This window comes from Bombina bombina, chromosome 10, assembly GCF_027579735.1.
Source record: "Bombina bombina isolate aBomBom1 chromosome 10, aBomBom1.pri, whole genome shotgun sequence".
Lineage (NCBI taxonomy): Eukaryota > Metazoa > Chordata > Amphibia > Anura > Bombinatoridae > Bombina > Bombina bombina.
The window spans coordinates 196,318,501-196,340,670 of NC_069508.1; the positions used below are offsets into that span (position 1 = coordinate 196,318,501).

At 38.6% G+C, this 22,170-nt stretch overlaps 1 protein-coding gene across 1 annotated transcript in view; it reads right to left on the minus strand.

Moving 5' to 3' along the window:
• Positions 1-22,170, minus strand: part of C8B (complement C8 beta chain) — a 66,458-nt gene that overhangs the window by 36,418 nt on the left and 7,870 nt on the right. Inside the window, exons 2-4 of the mRNA XM_053693623.1 lie at positions 21,118-21,262; positions 17,588-17,729; positions 6,683-6,824 (exon numbers count right to left, since the gene is read on the minus strand). Coding sequence (XP_053549598.1) covers positions 6,683-6,824; positions 17,588-17,729; positions 21,118-21,262 — 429 coding nt within the window. The remainder of the gene's footprint in view (positions 1-6,682; positions 6,825-17,587; positions 17,730-21,117; positions 21,263-22,170) is intronic.

Consider the following 22,170-nt stretch of genomic DNA (forward strand, 5'->3'; position numbering starts at 1 on the left):
ATGGGCTTATATAAATATATATTTGTGTGTTAATATGTATATGTATGTGCTTATATAAATATATATTTGTGTGTTAATATGTGTGTATATGTATATGCTTATATAAATATATATTTGTGTGTTAATATGTGTGTATATGTATGTGCTTATATAAATATATATTTGTGTGTTAATATATGTATATATATGTATGTGCTTATATAAATATATATTTGTGTGTTAATATGTGTGTATATGTATGTGCTTATATAAATATATATTTGTGTGTTAATATGTGTGTATATGTATGTGCTTATATAAATATATATTTGTGTGTTAATATGTATATGTATGCGCTTATATAAATATATATTTGTGTGTTACTATGTTTGTATATATGTATGTGCTTATATAAATATATATTTGTGTGTTAATATGTGTGTATATGTATGTGCTTATATAAATATATATCTGTGTGTTAATATGTGTGTATATGTATGTGCTTATATAAATATATATTTGTGTGTTAATATGTGTGTGCTTATATAAATATATATTTGTCTGTTAATATGTGTGTATATATATATATATATATATATGCTTACATAAATATATATTTGTGTGTTAATATGTGTGTATATGTATGTGCTTATATAAATATATATTTGTGTGTTAATATGTGTGTATATGTATGTGCTTATATAAATATATATTTGTGTGTTAATATGTGTGTATATGTATGTGCTTATATAAATATATATTTGTGTGTTAATATGTGTGTATATGTATGTGCTTATATAAATATATATTTGTGTGTTAATATGTGTGTATATGTATGTGCTTATATAAATATATATTTGTGTGTTAATATGTGTGTATATGTATGTGCTTATATAAATATATATTTGTGTGTTAATATGTGTGTATATGTATGTGCTTATATAAATATATATTTGTGTGTTAATATGTGTGTATATGTATGTGCTTATATAAATATATATTTGTGTGTTAATATGTGTGTATATACACATATTAACACATACATATATATGTATATATTTATATAAGCATATATACAATTGAAAAAAACAAGAAAGTGTAGGTGCACATTCTACCACTAGAGTCCACATAATTATAGTGTCGATATTATTGTGTGAGATGTCTATCCCCAATCTTATTTGAACAGTGTAAGTATATTTAGCAAATTGAAGTATATATTTAAATATGCTATAATTATGTGGACTCTAGTGGTAGAATGTGCACCTACACTTTCTTGTTTTTTTTCAATTAATCATTGCTGGTCACCTTGGTAGAACTTCCACAATGTGTGTGCTAGGTTGCAAATAGTTTTTTTGTGGTGTGCTTAACCAAAAAAAAACCTTTGTTGTAAGCATATATACAGTATTTAAAATTGCTGCGCTTAGGTTCTGTGCCGTGTCTGAGCGCATCAGAATGAGGCTCACATTGGAGTCTATGGAAGCGTGTTCTCGTGAGCGCAATTCTTCCGTGTAATGCGAACGCAATGCACCTAACTCTTAATATCAGGGCACATTTGCGTGCGCTGGTATTACAAAGTGGAGCTCAAATATCACTTTAACGTAAAGGGATATTTTGCGCTCCACTTATAATCTGGCCCTTATTCTGTATGTCAGTGATTTTCAACCTTTTTTTTGCCGTGGCACACTTTTTTACATTAAAAAATCCTGCGGCACACCACAATCCCAAAATTTTACTAAATTACACATTGTAGCCTAATGCAGCATATATATATATATATATATATATATATATATATATATATATATTCACACACACACTGTACTGTGCTGTCATGCCATGCCTTCTACAAACTATACATGACATATTGACATTCTTTCACAAATAATCATAATGATTGTCTGTGAATGAATGTCAATATGTCATGGTTGTAAATGATGCCTGATGAGCCTTTCACATACCTCCCAATATTTAAAAAGTGGGAAAAGTGTTATCTGTGGAGCACCAGCCTCTTCCTCTCCAGGGAGTCTCAGTCCTCCAGTCATGTTCCTTGTGCTGAGAAGGAACGTGAGTGACGTGACCTGGCTGGAACTGTTCTGGAGGAGGAGCAAAGCTGTGCCAGCATGCATGGGGGATTGAAGTGTCGCGTAGTGCTGAGTGTAGAGCCGGCACTAGGCACGTGTTGTGGTGGGGGGGTTCCTTCCAAGTGTGAACACGGGTCGGGGAGGCGAGCTGTCACTGCGCAGTTACCCTCAGTCATCATCTCACTCAAAATAAAAAAATGGCCCAGAATAAAAAACAAGCAAAATGTAAAAAATATGTCACACTGTTGTCAGTCTGTCGCGGCACACCTGAGGATCTCTCACGGCACACTGGTTGAAAAACACTGCTGTATGTAATGTTTAAATGCAACTATGCATATATTGCTGGAATAGCTAAATCAGGGTCTCTCCCAGTGCTGGCAAGTAGTTTCACAACTTGATATACGTGATAAAACACCTTGCCTTTACAAGACTTTTCTGTGCTCTTGCAATTAATAAAAATACTGCTTGAGTGTGAAAACGTTCTTGTTTGCTGAATTTATTTTTCTATGACTTAGCAAATAACCACCCCAACACCAGATGCCTTATTTGGAGTAGCCAATCCAGATTTGTTACTGGGGTACACAAGGCTTTGCCACTGTCATTTTGTTAACAAAATGTGTATTGTTTAGCATAATAATTTCTTATCACCTCTGCTGAGGCTTTTTAGGGACAGATATGTACCTGGGTGAGGCTTGTAAACTGTGCAGTGTATACTTCTAATTCTCTGAACTGGATAATCTACAATTTTTTTTACAGGAAAGGAAGCCCTGGACGAGGCAGCATGCAGGGGAGGGGCATTTGACCCCTGTATAGGTATTCAAGAGGTGGAGCAGGGTTTAGGAGGAGGTGTTGGAGGTGAGATCTTAAGTGTCTCTATAAGAGAGGTAGGGGTGGCTGAAAAAGAGTGCCAAAGTTTTGGAGAGTGTACGTGTGAGAAGAAGCTTACCTTCTCCTCACACTTACCTGTTTGAAGAGATCCGGCAGTTGGGATGGCAGCATATCAGGAACTGGTGGAAGCGGTTACAGCCCCCAGGGGCGCGGATTGGGTACTGGACCAGCTTTGTTTGGCGGGAGCACCACCTGCAGTGGAGGCAGAAGCAGTCGGGAGAGGCCAGACACCACAGCCATCTGCAGCCAGACAGGTGAGGAGGGCCAGACCTCCGGAGCGACTCAGTCCGGAATTAGGTGCTAGGACAGCTAGAGGCCCTAGCCTGAGAAGAAGGAGCGGGAGAAGGAGTTTGCCAGTGTGGCCTGCAGGCCGCAGTACCAGGAGCTCTATGCCAGTGAGGCTTAGCACAGTGGGGGAGCCGGCAATGCAGAATGATGGCATGTCAGGAGACGGAGCCAATGAGTCATTGTCCGACGATCGGGTAGAGGACCGAGAAGGCAAGCAGGAGTAAGGAGGCCGCCAGCATCCAGGGCAGCAGACGGAGGTAGGGCAGGAAGAGTCTGAGAAACAGGGGTGTTTGGAGAGGCTGGGGTGGTAGTGGATTCTGGCGGTGGGTGCCGCGTTGTGCAAAATAGAGATGAGGGGTATAAAAACCAAGGGAACTACAGGTTGCAGAGGTATGGGAGCAGCATATGATGGGCTTGCTTGGGGGGAGGCTGCTTGTGTACCAGGTAAATGCAGGTTCTTTTTGGGTGGGGGGTCTATGTGTTTGGGACATTGGTTGTGGATCTCGATGGCCAGGTATAGGTGCCTGGGTGGGTTGGTGCGCATCAGGGAATGGGATTTTTCTTGTAGATTAATTGCTATAGGGCTGTATGATAGCAAGTATTTGAGGGTAGGTAGAGGTATGTTGTTTTTATGGGGCCAGGTGAGAGGGGGTATATATGGCAAAAAACAAACAAACAACAATTTAAAAATAATAATAATAATAGGAGTGGGTAGGATCTCTGGGCGAAGGAAATTGGTTTACATGGTATATATATTTTTTTCAAGTGCTAATGTGTTGTTGCTGTCCCCCCTCATTTTTTCTCCTCAGCTGTAGCAGGGACCAGTGACGGCGGGCCTTCCAGGTAAGAGGCGCCGCAGCTTGAGCTGGATTTTAATGATGTGGACATCAAAACTATCTTCCTGGGGGGACTCATACATCGAATTTGAGGAGGAATTGCACAGTGGGAGTGTCGAGTCTGGACTAGTTACAGCAAATCAGGTAGGGGACCTAAGGATCCTGGCACAGTTGCTGCGGGGATTGGAGGAGAAGTCTGGGGTCCTAGTCAGGACACTGGGACGAGACATCGGCTTGAGGTCTCCGGTGGCAGGAGGGGTACGGGTGGTCTATGATGGCTGGCCCTGAATGTGTTTCTACTTCACAGGCTGGAGAGGAGTACGGTCCCCAGAATGGAGACCAGAGATCCGGTGGCTCAGGGGCGAACAGACAGCAGGGGCGATCCCACTCGCCAGTGGATACTAGGAGGGGGAGGAGTGTGCATGCATCACCAACGTGGGGAAGGCTGGATGGATCTTTAAAAGGGAGTAGCAATCCCGAGAGGAGGCAGGCCCAGACCATAACGCATTCACCTGAGCGTCGGATAAAAGATAGCAGGAGGTTGGAGAGGAGGTCTGTTGAAAGAACATGGAGGCCAGCCGCAGGGGAGAGTGGGAACGGAGGCAGCCGAAGTCCGGGACCTGTTACGGCACCGATCGCAACAGGTGAGGTGTTTGGGAGTACGGTACTTAGTTCTTCAAATAATACTACTGTGGGTGCTAGTGGGGAAATCATTGGGGTACTTTTACTGGGTTAAAAGATTTGGTGGCCCAGATTAAAAAAAAGTAGTGTAGTGGTGGGAATGGATAGGGAGTGGGGGGTCTGAGGCAGCTGGGGTGTCGGGCACACAGGCAGGTAATTAAGGGGCGGTGACTGGGGCTGGTGGGTTCATCACTGAGTGTAGCTGGGGCTGAAACCATAAAGGTTGCAGAAGTTGTTTTGAGTAGGCCATGCCTGTGTACAATTGGACCATTGGGCATTCATCTGACCCAAGAGACCAAAGAAAAAATCTGGAAGCAGCAGTTATTGGACATTTTCTCATTGCTGCCCTTGGACCAGTTTGTTGAGATAAAAGAAGATACAAAGGGGAGCAGGGCAAGAAAGAAGTAGAGGAGAGAAAAAAGAGGTACAGGAAGTTCCCGAAGACCTTTGGTAATTGGTCCCGGGCTTTTTGTATCCTAGCAAGTGTGATTGCAGAGAAGTTCCTCGAACAAGGATCTGGGTTATTCTGTTACTTCGATGAGATTTCATCAGCTTATCATATTTATGGGGGCATGGCCTGGTGGAGGATGAGCAGTTCTGCCAGAGGATTAGGGTGCGCCTGGACATGAAATGGGATGACGTGTCATGCCAAGCGGATGCTGAGCTGTTTGTAACGGGTTTTAGTTCTGGGTTTTGGATTCCATTTGTGGAGGCTGAGGGAGCTAGGGCCCATGGGAACTTAAAATCGTCAAGGGAATTTCCGGAAATTATGCGAGGTAAGTTGAGCAAAGAGGTCTCTTAGGTAGGATGGCTGGTCCTTTCAGGGATCTTATGTTGACTAATCTGAGGGTTTCTCCTTTAGGGGTGGTCCCAAAGAAGACTCTGGGACAATTCAGAATGATTCATCACCTATCCTATCCAAACGGTTCTTCTGTTAATGATGGGATTGACCCGGGTTTAGCAGCGGTTTGGCACAAATCATTTGATAAGGCGGTGGAATTGGTCCAGGTAGCAGAGGTGGGTGCCTTAAAGGCAAAGGTTGATGTAAAGGCTAACGCTGGTTTAGATTCAGAGGCATAAGGTGGGATCAACTGTTTATCAAAATTGTGGAATATGCCAGATTATTTTGTCCACCTGATGTACTGTTGATTCATGTTGGCGGTAATGACCTAGGCTTTAAATCGCAGAAGGACTTAGTAGATGGGATAAGGAGGGATGTAAATAGATTAATGGTGTTGTTTCCACGGCAAGACATCTTGTGGTCTGAGATTGCACCTAGAGTGTCAAGGAGGGCAGCATAGGATATTAAAAAAAAAGTTGGATGCCTCTCGAAGGAAAATAAATAGGATGATGAGTAGTTTTGTTAAAAGGTTTGGTGGGTTTCTATACGGCATGTGGAATTTCAGGGAGAATCTGGTAATTGTTTTTTCTTGTGGTACGGGGTTCATTTAAATGAAGTTGGTTTGCACCTATTTAATTTTAATGTGAAGGAAGGGGCTACTAAGGCCATGGAGTTGTTTGGCGGGGCTCAGCAGTAGGCCTTGCCTGTGGCGGAGTGCATGCTTGGGGGACTAGCAGTTTGAGTGGGTACCTCCTGGTTGTGCAGGAGAGGAGTAAGTGGGTGATTATTTATCTGGCTGTAAAATGTGGCTGCTAGGGGGGACAAGCACTAGTGTTGGGTCAAATATATGACTGGTTATTTATCATTTGTTATGTAATTGTTATAAATAAAAGCTGTGGCCTTTGTAATCCATATTTTGTGTAGTGTTTTTAGTTGAATAATTACCAATTAGAGGGGTCAAAGGTTGCAACATAAATTATGTAAAGTATTTGCCAAGTATTTTATTATTATACATAACAAACCATTTTATATTACAACCTGAGAGTGTTTCATGTCCCTTTAAGGGGCTAAAATTGGAATATACACACCCACTTGCCAGATTCTCTATTGCCCAGTACTGCTCCATATCACGGGTACACGTGCTTCGTGCACTCTTACAATCTTTTTCATCTGATAAGTCTCCACAGTCATCCTCCCCGTTGCACATAAGTCTGCGAGTAATGCACCGTCCTGAAGAAAGAAAACAGCAATATTGGCTCTTACAATTAAAAGCAGCTGGGGTTTTTAACATATTGGAGAGACAACTTCAGTGTTTATTTTGGAGGAAAAACTAATGATTTGTAATCAGTACATTTTCATTACATTGATGCTTAAAATAAAACATAATGATTGTATTTACCATTGCATCAAATTGCATCATGGGAGTTTTATAGCACAACAGTTCTTGAGTGCTAGTACTAGGGATGGGTGAATGTGTTTATATCCGAATTCGAATGTTAGAACGAATGTTATTGTAGAAATTCGATTTACATAATAGAATGTTGATAAGAACGAATATTCTTAAAGATTCGATTTTCGAATGTTATTTACAGTTTTCGAATGTCACATTCGAATTTGAATGTCACATTTGAATTCAAATGTCACATTCGAATTTGAATGTTACATTCGAATATCACATTCAAATTCGAATATAACATTTATAAAACACAATTGTAGACTAGAAACACTATTTCGAATGTCACATTCGAATCGAATATCACATTCAAATCGAATGTCACATTCGAATTCGAATATTACATTTATAAAACACAGTATTAGACTAGAAATACTATTTCGAATTCGAATGTCACATTTGAATCGAATATCACATTTGAATCGAATATCACATTTAAAACACAGTATTAGACTAGAAATACTATTTCAAATTCGAATGTGACATTCAAATTCGAATGTAGCATTCGAATGTTACATTTATTAACCATAGTTGTAGACTAGAAATACTATTTCAAATTTGAATGTCACATTCGAATTCGAATATTACATTTCGAAATTGAATGAATACATAGCTAAACATTCTATTATTTGAACGAATATTTTCGAATTTTATTGAAAAATTCGAAAACGAAAATTCGAAAATAGAATGTTAGAATGTTATATAAACATTCGAAATTCGAACGAACGAATGTATCAAAATTTGTTTTAAATTTCGAATTTTTAGAAACATTCGCCCATCCCTAGCTAGTACCTTTATATCATGTAAAGGTTATTGATGTGACTAGAAGGCAGCGTTGTAATGTTTTCTTGTGTATCCTATTATCAATTTAATTATGTATAGTTCCTTATGCACTATCTATAGTATAGTGAATCCCTGTTCTTCTACTCTAAGGAACCATTTAACGCACATTGTATACAGCATTTTGTACTGCTAATGATTACTGGCAATAACTACTTCCTGATAAAGCATATTTGGTCAATGAGTATTGGCACCTAATAGCTAAAGAGCTGCAGCAATGAGCACATATCTGATACTGCACTATTAGTTCTAGTTTTTACCTCACAACTTTTAAGCAAAATAAATAAGTAAATAAATATTGTACAATTGCTGCTCTTTCATTTGAATGTTAAGAATATCTGTCCCTTTTCAACTATACCTTCTTGTATTAAACTTAGGTAAACTATTTCAGATATAGTAAGTTCTAAGAGCATTCACACACATCCAAAAAATGTCTTTTTTTTAAAGCTGAGGAGAGAAGTTCATGGGTGAGGGTGAGGCCACACAGGTTAGCGGAGTGGACAATGTAGTTCAGGGCAGGACTGGTATATCTAGATAGAGCTGCCTGCTGCCCCCCATAAAAATACTGGACAATGTGTAGGTAACAGGGTACAATAGTCTGTGGGGTCACACAATGCCATCCTAACCAAGCTCTAGCTTAGACACCACTCTTGATCCTACAATGAATATTTTACATAACTAAGCAGTAATTATACACATTGGCTGCCAGTAAGATACAAATCAATAATTGGAACTATTTTTGTTGTCAGTAACACATGTAAACAGTAGAGATTTGACCCCTTTAACTGCTCTCTAATTTTTTTCTACTCCATATTTGTAATGCAGTGAAGCATAGGAGAGGCCTTTTACATTTGACAAAAAGATTTTTTTTTTTTTTAATTGGACATTTTAATTAGTCCATTATTATACAGGGAAGTCTGCTAAAATACTGGACTATCTAGTTTAATACTACACACCTGGAAACCATATGTCTAGGTTTTGGGCCGTTCTGGGCAAAATGTAAGTGGTCTAGGGTTCCTCAGAGTGAAATCTTGAAATAAACAGGGGAAGGAGGGACATAGAGAGACAGCTTCCAAACTGGAACCATCCTGTGGGATGGTTGGGACTTCTGCAAACAAACTATCACTACCCTAGGCCTCACAGCTTTGACAGCTAAGATGTCAAAACTAGAAGGCTGAGAAAAGAATTTACAAGACAAAAAAGAAGAGAAGGGTGCAGGACCACTCTAAGAGTAAACGTTTTAATGGTAAGCAATAAAGCGCAATAAAAAATAAACGTATAAGAAAGTAGGTTAAAATAGGCACAAGAAATATATAACCACAGTGTCCTCGACATCCAGTAATTTCAGGTACAGTCTCAGTCCGCTTCTTATTCAACCTGTGCTTGCAGTGTGCAATGACACTTATTGGCTTATAGGAGAGCAGGTGTCTCAGAGTTATGTACAGCTGGTGTCGGGTGAGGTCGATAGGACCTGTGTGAACATAAATCCTCAACGCATTTCTTCTGTTTACGAACAGACTTCTTGAACCCCTATATCCGCCATCAAACCCATACCGCAATAAACCTATTAAAGTATTAACCCCTAAATCCGCCAACCCCAACATTGTAAACTACCTAATAAGACTATTAACCCCTAATACACCATTAACCCACAACGCAAACTACCTATTAAAGTATTAACCCCTAAGCCGCCAAAGCCCACAATGCAAATAAGTAATTAAATTACTTAGAAACCTAGCCTAACACCCCCTAACCTAACACCCCCTAAATGAACCCAAACTACCTAAATTACAAAATACTAAAGTTAGTATTAAAATAAAAAAAACCTAACACTACTTTAAAAAACAAAAACAATTTAAGTATTAATTAAAGGGACAGCCTATTCAAAATTAAAATTCTGGTGTAGATTGTCCATTTAAGCTACAATTACAGAAAATAAAAAAAAATCTAAGATTTCAGAAAATAAAAAACAAAATTATAAAATTTTATAAAATTATACCTAATTCCTATGAAAATAAAAAAGCCCCCCCAAAATAAAAACACCTCTAATCTAAGAATAAACTACCAGTAGCCATTAAAAGGGCTTTTGCATGGCATTGCCCCAAGATAAACAGCTCTTTTACATTAAAAATACACAAAGTCCCCCCTAACAGTAAATCCCCCACCCACCAAATCTCCCAAAATAAAAGAACCTAACACTAAAAAACCTAAACTACCCATTGCCCTGAAAAGGGGCATTTGTTTGGGCATTGCCTTTAAAAGGGCATTTAGCTATTTTACAAAGTGCCCACCCTAATCTAAATAAAAAAAAACAATAAAAAAAAAAAAAAAAAAGACCTAAGACGGTGACCCTGGAACTGATGACCGGCGATCCTGGAACTGAAGACCGGTGACCCTGTACGATCGCCCCTGTACACTGGATAGTGAATTCAAATGGAAGTACCTTGAATTCCTATTGGCTGATTTGATTCTTCAAATTCAAATCAGCCAATAGGATGAGAGCTACTCAAATCCTATTGGCTGTTCAAATCAGCCAATAGGATGAGAGCTACTGAAATTCTATTGGCTACTCAAATCAGCCAATAGAATTTCAGTAGCTCTCATCCTATTGTCTGATTTGAACAGCCAATAGGATTTGAGTAGCTCTCATCCTATTGGCTGATTTGAATTTGAAGAATCAAGTCAGCCAATAGGAATTCAAGAGATATCATTTTTAATTGTGTCCCTTGAATTCACTATCCAGTGTACGGTGGGGATCGTACGAAGAAGATCCTCCACGCTCCATGGTTCCGCGGTCGCCGGTTTTCAGTTCCAGGGTCGCCAGTCTTTAGTTCAAGGGTCGCCGGTCTTCAGCTATGAGGTCATCGGTCTTCAGCTCCGCCCTCTGCTCCACGCCGGATTTTTCCTAGAAGATGAAAGAAGAGTTTGTCGCTTGGAAGAAGACTTCACTGCATGGGACAGGACCTTCTCCGTCGGACTTTAGGAATGATGAGTATCAACCTGGGGGTTAGACTTAGGTTTTTTTATTTTTTTTATTTAGATTAGAGTGGGCACTTTGTAAAAGAGGTAAATGGGTAGTTTAGGTTTCTTAGCGTTAGGTTCTTTTATTTTGGGGGGTTTGGTGAGTGGGGGGGGTACTGTTAGGGGGGAATTTGTGTATTTTTAATGTAAAAGAGCTGTTTATCTCGGGGCAATGCCCTGCAAAAAGCCCTTCTTTTAAGGGCTACTGGTAGTTTTATTCTTAGATTAGGGGGTGTTTTTATTTTGGGGGGCTTTTTATTTTCATAGGGATTAGGTATAATTTTTTAAAATTTGATCATTTTGTTTTTTATTTTCTGTATTTGTAGCTTAAAGGGACAGTCTACCCCAGAATTTTCATTTTGAGTAGACTGTCCCTTTAATTAATACTTTTTTTTTTCTTTCTTTTTTTTAAAAGTAGTGTTAGGTTTTTTATTTTAATAGTATCTTTAGTATTTTGTAATTTAGGTAATTTGGGTTCATTTAGGTGTTAGGTTAGGGGGCTTAGCAATTTAATTATTTATTTGCGTTGTGGGCTTTGGTGGTTTAGGGGTTAATACTTTGAAAGGTTTATTGCGTTGTGGGCTTTGGCAGGTTTAGGGGTTAATACTTTAATAGGTAGCTTGCGTTTTGGATTAATGGCGGATTAGGGTTTAATAGTTTTATAAGGTAGTTTGCGATGTTGGGGTTGGCGGATATAGGGGTTAATACTTTATTTGTAGTTGCGGTGTGGGTTTGATGGCGGATATAGGGGTTAATATATTTTATTAGTTATTGCGGTGTGGGTTGGCAGTTGATAGGAAGATAGATATTGCGCATGCGTTTTGTGTTAGTTTATTTTTTCAGGGAGTTTCGGGAGTTACGGTGCTCCCATACTCTGCGCAAGGCCTGCTGCGGCTGCCTTAGTATGGCGAGGTGAAAACGGAGTAAGATTTCTCCATTTTTGCCACATAAGTCCTTGTGCTGAATATTGGATACCGATTTGTGACACGGTCCCATGCTAGCTTATGGGAGTAAAAATTGCGGGCGACGGGTGAAATATATGTGCCGCATTTATATGCTGCGCTGTATATTGCATACCAAAACCGCACAGAAAAACCCTCAAAAGCCGGCGACACTGCATATGTAATGGGGCCCTTGACGTCTTACCCAGAAAATCACTCAGATTCAGGTGTGACTGTTCTGTGATCTGCTTCATACTTTACAGATCATGTAATTCTAATTCACAATATAGTGATTTTTTGTTGTATTATCTTTACAGTTTTTATTTTCGTATTTCCATTTTATATTTTTATATTCTCACAAGTGTTTGTGTGTGTTTTATAAATACAATATTTTACATTTTAAATAGTAACTGGGAAGCGCATCCTATACTGTTAATTTTGAGAAAAGAGTTTGTATGGCTATGGGTCAGACGTTGTGTGGTGCAGTCAGGGGAGTCTGAGGTGTAGTTGGTTGGTCAGGGGGTGGAGTCAGGGTAATCTAAGGTATTCTTGGTTGATTTGAGGGTGCACTGGGAAAGAGAGGGTCTGATTGGGTTATTAATTGTGGACTCAGTGCAGTCTGTAGGTTTGGTTGCTTGATCTGTGGGTGGAGTCAATTAAATATGGGAGTGTGGTTCTCTGATCTGGGAGTGTTAGGGGCACCTAAACTTAATTCCTTAATTATCTACAGTATTCTTTACTGGGCAATCAGGGAGAGACACAAATGAGCTGCTGCAATGAACATGTCATTACTGTCTAGAATATTGCAGGGTCAAATATATTGGCCATACAGGATCTTTCATGAGGCAGAGAAAAAAGCTTCAGTATTATAGGAAAATTGGGTCAAAAAACTATCATAATTTTACTGTATATAACTAAATGTTGTATAAGGGAAATATATATTATTTACTGCAGTTGACTGGCACCCCCACTTGCTTTATTAAAGTGATTGTAAACGCTAACGAGTATCAAATAATACTCTTAAAAACAGGGGCACTTTAATTCATTAAAGTTTACAATGATCCTTTATTTTTAAAATACTTATCTTTTTGTTATGGTAAACATAACACCGGTTCTCTGCCCGCATCCGCTGCTTTCATTAGCAGATCAATGATGAATCCGGCTTCCTCCAATCATTGCATTGCCCCATGAGCTGAAACCCAAAGGGGACACACAATGATTTTAGGAAGCCAGATTCTTCATCGATCTGCTAAAGAAAGCAGGAGCTGCGGGCGGAGGATCGGCGGTTTGTTTACCATAACGCTAAGGTCAATATTTAAAAAAATAAGCATCATTGTAAACTTTAATGAATTAAAGTGCCCCTGTTTTTAAGAGTATTATTTTAAGGACCACTAAATGCAGTAGAATTGCATAATTAACAAATGCATAATAAAAATATAATGCAATAACACTTACTCTGAACTTAAATAGTTGATTTTTTTCTGTCAAATTTATTTTCTCTCCCATTTTCCGGCCCCCTGTATCATGTGACAGACATCAGCCAATTACAGACTAGTATACGTATACCCTGTGCGCTTGTGCACATGCTCAGTAGGATCTTGTTCCCCAGAAAGTGTAAATATAAAAAGTCTGAGCAAAATTTTAAAATGGAAGTAAATTGTAAATTGTCTTAAAACTGCTGCTTTTTGATTCATAAAAGTTTATTTTCCCGATTGTCCCTTTAATACTGGCAATCAAGATGTAATGGAGTAGCCCAATGTCATTTTATTAGCAAAACATTTATTGTTTTTCCATAACATATCTTTTCACCTTTGCTGAAGCTAATAAGTAACAAATATGTATTAGAACCTAAAAACAAATACGTTTTGGAGTTAAATTACAGGGAAAGGTAGCAAAATAGATAATGAAAGTATATTGAAAAGTAGTTTTTTTACTATGTATAATTAAATAGTTTGTATTAAAGTCTCAGAGTGTTTTGTGTCCCTTTAATATATTTGCCAACATGTCTACTACTATATGTGTATTTGCCAAGACCCCTGTGCTTCCTGTAGATTTATTAGCCCCTCTAATAACACCTGGTTAAATATTGACGTTACCAGTTAGAAACCAGCTCCCAATAACAAGCTACATAATAAACTATCTTTATATACATTTCCTATAAAACAAAGCGATACAAACCGTATTTACATCGTCCTATATAAACATATACTAACATATCTAAATACTAATCACATATGGTCCTGACCCAATTCCAAGTGCAAATAACTTGGGAAAGGAAAATGTAATCTGAATGCAGTTTAGCAGTTAGTTAGCCTAGCAAACACTAGAAATATTGGGAGTTTAAAGGGACAGTTTACCCCAAAATTTTCTCCCTTTTAATTTGATCCCAATTATCTATATTACCTGCTGCAGTGTATTAAACTGTTTGCAAGTAGCTTATTTAACCTTATTTTGGCATTTGAAACAGCTGATTTAGGGCTAGACTACAAGTGGATCACTAAATATTGCTTGCGTGCAAGCGATATTAGCACTCCACTTCGCACGAGAGCGTGCTTCCATAGGCTTCAACAGAAGCCTCGTTCTGATGTCGTCAGAGACTTCTCATTTAATGCACGCCCTGGGATCTGCCACGCTAAGCCTCCTTTTTAGCGCAGCCCAGGGTTCTAAGAAGAAGGATTGGATTAGCACACTAGAGGTAAGTATTTTAACCTCTAATGGTAATTTAAAGAAAATTAATGAAGAATGGCAAATTCCGTCAATATTTCTTAGTTTTCTTTAAATTTAGTTGGTGTAATGAAATTACTGCACATGCCCAGAAAGTATACATACAAAAAGCATGTGTTTGTTTTGAGAATGGAAGTATATTGTAAAGTTGTTGTTTTTTTTAAATTGAATGTTTTTTTTTAATCATAAAACTTTATTTTTTGGCTATAGTTCCCTTGAAGTACAAACATGGCATCCCCATAATTAAAAATCTCATTGTGCTTAATATCCCTTTAAGCACACAAAAATAGACTTACTATTAACAGTAACATTATTTGCTCATTATCATGCAAATACTTTTTTTTTTAATATCATAGATTTTACTGTATTGTCCATATGCACAGGAATATAAATATATTTGATACCAGATTCTCAAGATTCATATTTTTTGTACATTTTACACATCAAATGTAACATTAGAATGGTTAACTTTTTTACTCTGGTATTTGTAATAATATAAAGTATTGAAAACAGGACTGAATGTTTTTTTTTTTCAAAAGTATTTATCCAATTTACTCCAGGGCAAAATTGCAGCACATATTAAAAAAAAACAAAATATAGGATTTAGTTCATTGTTAAAAGGACATGAAATTCAAATTACTTTGCATGATTCAGATATTGCCTACAATTGTAAGAGCCTATTACATCTTATTCTATTACCAAATTAAAGGGACAAGACATTTTTTTCCCCAATGATTCAGATAGAGCATACACTTTTAAAAAACTATTTTCTACTGGGAATTAGAGATGTTCATTAGTTTCTTTACAAAGGCACATTCTGATGAAATGTGCATATTTGTTTTGTTTTGATGAAACTGGTATCGGATAGAATGCACCAATGTAAATGAAAGAAAATGAAAATATTCTGAAGAAATTCGGCCGTATTAATTAGCTTCCTTTATTATTTTGGGGGGTTAATACCTTTTGTGAACTGAATAGCTGTGCTAACCGGATCCTCTTCTTGCAAGAGGGCTGGCTGCGCTTTATCGGAGACTTTAGCGTGCTCGTCGTAGGGGCTCTGGCAAGAAGAGGATCGGGTTAGTGCGCTCTCCAGCACGCAAAAGCTAAGTATAAAGCTACAGGTTAAGCACTTACATTTGTTTTAACGAAAACAAACGTAAATGTTTAACTAAAATTCAGTGTTTGTTTTGTTTTAAACAAAATGAAAAAGAAATAGAGCAGCCAACGAATATTCAAGGTAACACATTTCCCTGAATATTTGTTACGAAAATTCTGGACGAAATGTTTTGGGCTGTACAAGTCTACTGGGGACTAGCTGAACACTACTGGTTAGCCAATGAGAAGAGGCATATATATGCGCAGCCACCAATCACCAGCTAGCTCCTAGTAGTCCATTGCTACTCCAGAGCATACATAGAAATGCTTTTCAACAAACGATACCAATAGAGCAAAAGATTTTTTTTTTTTAAATTGCATGCTTTATCTGAATTATTAAAGATTAGTTATTACTTTAATGTCTATTTAACTTTGTTATCTTGTAATCCTTTGTTGAAAAGTGCGCCTAGGTAAGCTTAGCAGAAGCAATGTACTATGGGAGCTAACTGGTGATTGGTAGACACCCACATATGGATCTTGGCAATGGCTCACCAGCTAGGTGGTTCCTCTAGATTCCAGCCGTGCATTGTTGCTCTATAGCTTCAAGTTCTTCCTCTAAGCAAGTTCATTTTTGTAGCTTCTAACTTTGCTGTTGATTTCACATGGGGGGGGGGGCACTCAGCTAAATATAACTCCCCTTAATAACATCAAAAACATATGAAGTGCAAACAAGAATAAAAGAAAGTTGAGACCTGATGCAAATCTCACACCAAACCACAATACTCACACAATCTGCACAACAAGAACTCCCAACCATATTTATTTTTGCTGTAAAGTCCCAAGACAAATCCAGATTTTCTAACTGTCACTATTTGAGAGGGGCATTCCCTAATTCTGAGCTCTGCCCCTCTGTGACAGCCATATGTGCCTCTTTACAGAATTACCCTTAGCCCCACCCATGGAACACCCAGAAACACCCACAAACTACCCTGACATACACACAGAACACCCAGAAACACCCACACTCTGCCCTGACACACCCACAGAACACCCACAAACTACCCTGACACACCCACAGACTACCCAGAGACACCCACACGCTGCATGACACACCCACAGACCCCCAGAAACACCCACACACTACCTGACACACCATCAGACTAACAGAAACACCCACACACTACCTGACACACCCACAGACCATCAGAATTACCCACACACTGCCTGACACACCCACATAAGACCCATAAACACCCACACACTACCATGACACACCCACAGACCACTCAAAACACACACTACCCTATCACACACACAGACTACCCAGAAACACCAACAAACTACCCTGACACCCACAGACTACCAGAAACACCCACACACTACCCTGACACACCCACAGACCCCCAGAAACACCCACACACTGCCTGACACACCCACAGACCTCCAGAAACACCCACACGCTACCTGACACACCCACAGATCACCAGAATTACCCACACACTACCTGACACACCCACACAAGACCCATAAACACCCACACACTACCCTGACACACTCGCAGACCACCAGAAACACCCACAAACTGCCCTGGCACACCCACAGACCACCCATTAACACCCACACACTTCCCTGATACACCCACAGCCTACCCAGAAACACCCACAGACCACCCAGAAACACCCACAATACTACCCACTTACTACCCATGATTCCTCCCCTCCCAAAACAGCTCCACCCACAAAATAGTAACAGGCTCCTATCAACCTTCTGTGTCCCTCATTCTCAGCCACAAATAAAGGGAGGTATGTTTGACACCCCTGACCCCTGTCAGTTTACCTAATCCCAAGATGCTATAATTCCACCCCAGGAGAGCTTGATAAAGTAACATTAATCACACAGTATAAATAAAAAGAGGGCACCTGTTTCAGTGCATCGGAACCCTTCACACGGCTTGATGTTTCTGCAAGAACTGGTTGGGACACAAGTCTCCTCTTCTCTGTCTGATGAAAGGCAGCGCTCACCCTGGAATTGTGAGGGCTGATCTAGACGAGTGAACCTGTACTGTATAAAAACAAAAATGGCAGCTTCGGTTTTATCCTCTGGCATTATAAATAGTTAATAGTCTAGTTTGGGGAAATGGGGAATATTTATTGCAAGACAGATGATTAAAAATAGCTCTCAGAAGCCAGCAAGTAGGAGACAAGATTATTACATTATACATTAATCTTTATAGAAGTAACATCATATTGACAGTGGACAAGGGCACAGCGGAGTTCTTTTTAATTTAAAGGGCCATAAAAGTAAAAAAAATTACTTGTGCTTATTCGTGATTTTAAGACTATCAACCCTGTACTACTGTGCATTTAATCCCTGCAATGGAATTAAGAACATTGCAGGTCCTGTGTGGAAACCGCCATTGATCCATTCAGCAGCATTAGTTGCACTACTCAAATGTGCAACTAGCACTGCTGATTGGATCAGCTGCAGTTTCTGCTCTGGACCAGCAGTGCTCTGCAGATCCAGAGCAGTACTTCTACTGTTAAACACACAGTAGTGCCGCACCAAATTAGAGCATGCAATTTTTTTTATTATTATAGCCTTTAATGGTACATGAAACCCCACATTTTCCTTTCACGATTCAGATAGAGTATACGTTTATAAACAACTTTTCAATTTAGTTCCATTATCAATTTTGCTTGATTCTCTTAGTATTCTTTCTTGAACGGACAGCAATGCACTACTGGGAGCAACATCAGTACGCAAATCACAAGAGGAATGTAGGTGCAGCCACCAATCAGCAGCTAGCTCCCAGCTCCTCAGTCTACCTAGTTATGTTTTTAAACAAAGGATACCAAAAGAACAAAGATAATTAGATAAAATAAGTAAATTGTAACATTGTTTAAAATTAATCACAAAAGAAAGATTTTGGGCTTCATGTCCCTTTAAGGTTTCAAATACTTGAACAAGTCAATGTTGCCCAATAGAGGAGATAACAGGGTGCTTTTGTTAAAAGAAAGAGAATCATTTTGTCTCCATAAGCCACATACTATGAGCCCAAGAAAAAAAATGATTTCACAGCTTTTTTTTGTAGATTACTCATTTGTTTGAGAGGTGGTTCATTTAATATAATCAAGAATTTATTATTATGCCAAATTATTTTTTTACTTGATTTAATGATTTATTTATGCAGTTACGTTTCCCCAGTGGGATATATAAGACATTTTCTTGGAGAAGGGGATGGTTTGCGTAATCGGTTAAGTAGGAGGAGTCTATGGGCTTTAAATAGTCACATGTTAATGACTTTTATATGAGAAGGTTCATAATCATGTAGTTTACAATTTGTGTTTAATGTCCTATAAACTCTCTATCCTGTAAAGTTTTTAGACCTATAGTCAGCAGTCACAAAGATTAAAGGGACAGTCTACAATAGAATGTTTATTGTTTTAAAAAAGATAGGGAACCCCTTTATTACACATTCCCCAGTTTTGCACAACCAACACAGTTATATTAATACACTTTTTACCTCTGTGATTACCTTGTAACTAAGCATCTTCTGACAGCCCTCTGTTTAAAATCTATTGAGTTACATTTAGTACTGTGTTGTGCTAACTCTTAAATAACTTCCCTGGCGTGAGCACAATGTTATCTATATGTCCCACATGAACTATCAGTCTCCTGTTTAAAAAGAAAATACAAAAGCATGTGATTAAGAGGCTGTCTGTAGTGCCTTAGAAACAGGCAGAAATTTAGAGGTTTAAATGTTATAAAGTATATTTATCTAACAATGTTGGTTGTGCAAAGTTGGGGAATGGGTAGTAAAGGCGTTATCTATCTTTTTAAACAATAACAATGTTTGTGTAGACCGTCCCTTTAAAGTTCAACAGATTAAGGAAGAGTCATTTAAACAAAAAAATATCCACAATATACTCTCCCTATGTGACATCCCTGTTAAATGTCACCTGTGTCCTGTGATCCCAGTGTTTGTCATTATAGAGCTGGCCCTGTACACCCCCAGCAGCCATAACTTATACTGGTGGTGCACGCTCACTGGGATAGCTGCTGTGCCTGCTGATCTGAGAGTGAGTGAGCGTGCACCACTCGATGTGAGCCTGAGTGGCGCTCAGTAGTACACATGATCTGGCTGCAGCACGCAACATGGCAGTAAGGTGGTCACAGCAGCTGTGCAGTTAGGAAGGGAACTGTGGGCAATGTCATTGAAGACAACAGAACTGTGGGCAATGTCATTGAAGACAACAGAACTGTGGTCAATGTCATTGAAGACAACAGAACTGTGGGCAATGTCATTGAAGACAACGGAACTGTGGGCAATGTCATTGAAGACAAAGGAACTGTGGGCAATGTCATTGAAGACAACAGAACTGTGGGCAATGTCATTGAAGACAACAGAACTGTGGTCAATGTCATTGAAGACAACAGAACTGTGGGCAATGTCATTGAAGACAACGGAACTGTGGGCAATGTCATTGAAGACAAAGGAACTGTGGGCAATGTCATTGAAGACAACAGAACTGTGGGCAATGTCATTGAAGACAAAAGAACTGTGGTCAATGTAATTGAAGACAACAGAACTGTGGGCAATGTCATTGAAGACAACGGAACTGTGGGCAATGTCATTGAAGACAACAGAACTGTGGGCAATGTCATTGAAGACAAAGGAACTGTGGAGGACAAAATAATTAAATAGACATTTTGGAGTCCATTTTGTTTGCTACCATATTTTACTGATTAGCTGGATGGGAAACTGTACTGTCATGTCAGGTACCAGACACCTTGCAAATCTATAGAAGATCAATGTGTTTATTGGTTTCAAAAGCAGCACTTGCCTTTAAAAGGTTAAAAACGGGGACCCCTGGCTTCTAACCTTACATTTTTTATATTGATCATCTTTATCTTAGAGGAACATGTGAAAGACCAATCTGCCATCTTTCAAATAAGTCCCCTTATGTGTTAGGAGGACTGTGATAGGGCCTTTGTCCCCCACAGCAAAACAATGAGGATGAGTTTCTGCCGTGTGACATCATTGTGTTCTGCCAATATCTTAAAATGCAGCACCCGAAAGTAAACATTTTAAAACACTAAACTGCAAATAGGCACTTGTTTCCTATATCTGTATAAGTCATTCAACTCGCAGATGTACAATAATGTAGCAATCCCATGTCCTTTCACAATAAGAGTACAGCATTATCTTCATGTACTAAAACATTATGCTATACAAGTTCCTACCCAAATGGTATTTTACTGACAAGGCTAACATAAGGTTCAGGTCAGTATAGATAATAAAGAATAAATATAGACATAAAGGTCATGTCATGCTGAAACTTCTATGTGTGTTGGAGCCTAATTATAAACAAACACACCTTTAAAATCAGTCCTAACAACTTTAGCTTCTGACTAAATGTGGCAACCTTATATACAAGGTGGTACTTACTCTTTTTTTCTGACAGGGATCACATGAGCTCCAAGACGACCATGGGGACATCACACAATCAATGGGCTGAGGGGTATCAGACACCGATCTTGTCAATCTCTTCTTATCAAAGCTATGATTAGCGCCATCTAGTGGTGATTCACAGCTAAATGAGAGAAAGTACAATAGGATACCTGAAACTTGCAGGATTCAGATAGGGCAAGTAATGTTAAACAACTTTCCAATTTACTTTTATCATAACATTTACTTCTTCTTTGTATTTGTGGCTCATAGTCTGATTACTAAGCCCTTAAAGGCCACCTCTTATTTCAGAGCATTTTATTAGCTTTTCCAGCTAGACAGTGCTAGTCTATGTGTGTCATTTAGATGACATTGTGCTCACTTCCGTGAAGTTATTTATGAGTCAGTACTGATTGGCTGAAATGCAAGTCTGTCAAAATAACTGAGATAAGGAGGCAGCCTGCAGAGGCTTAGATACAAGGTAATCACAGAGCTAAAAAGTAAATTACAAAACTGGGGAATGGGTAACAAAGGGATTATTTATATTTGTAAATAATAAACATTTTCAAGTAGACTGTCCCTTTAATATCACAAAAAAGGAAATTTTAAATAAAAGAAAAATATGAAGAAGGTGAAGCAAATTAAAGGGTCAGCAAACACCTTAAAATTTTAATATAAAATGTTTAGTATTTTTTATTGAGATCTTAAAGGGGCATTCCAGACAAAATTGGAATCCACATGAATGCATTTCAGTTTTGAAAATGCTTCTAATAAAAGCTATAGCTGTTTCAAAAGTATATTTAAGTATGCACCGTGCACCAGCATTTTAAACACAGAACTTGCTCAAAGAGCCACCAGTGCTTGTACCATCTGGTAATGACTGAATTTCTTAATTGCTGATATACTACAAACACCACTGGCATTCTGAGCAGCTGCAGTATTTCAAATGCTTGTGCTCTGAGAATATGCTTCACATGCACATGCAGAGAAAAATGTTATCACTAAAACAGTGGTAACTTTTACTAGAAGCATGTTTGCCTATACATGTATATT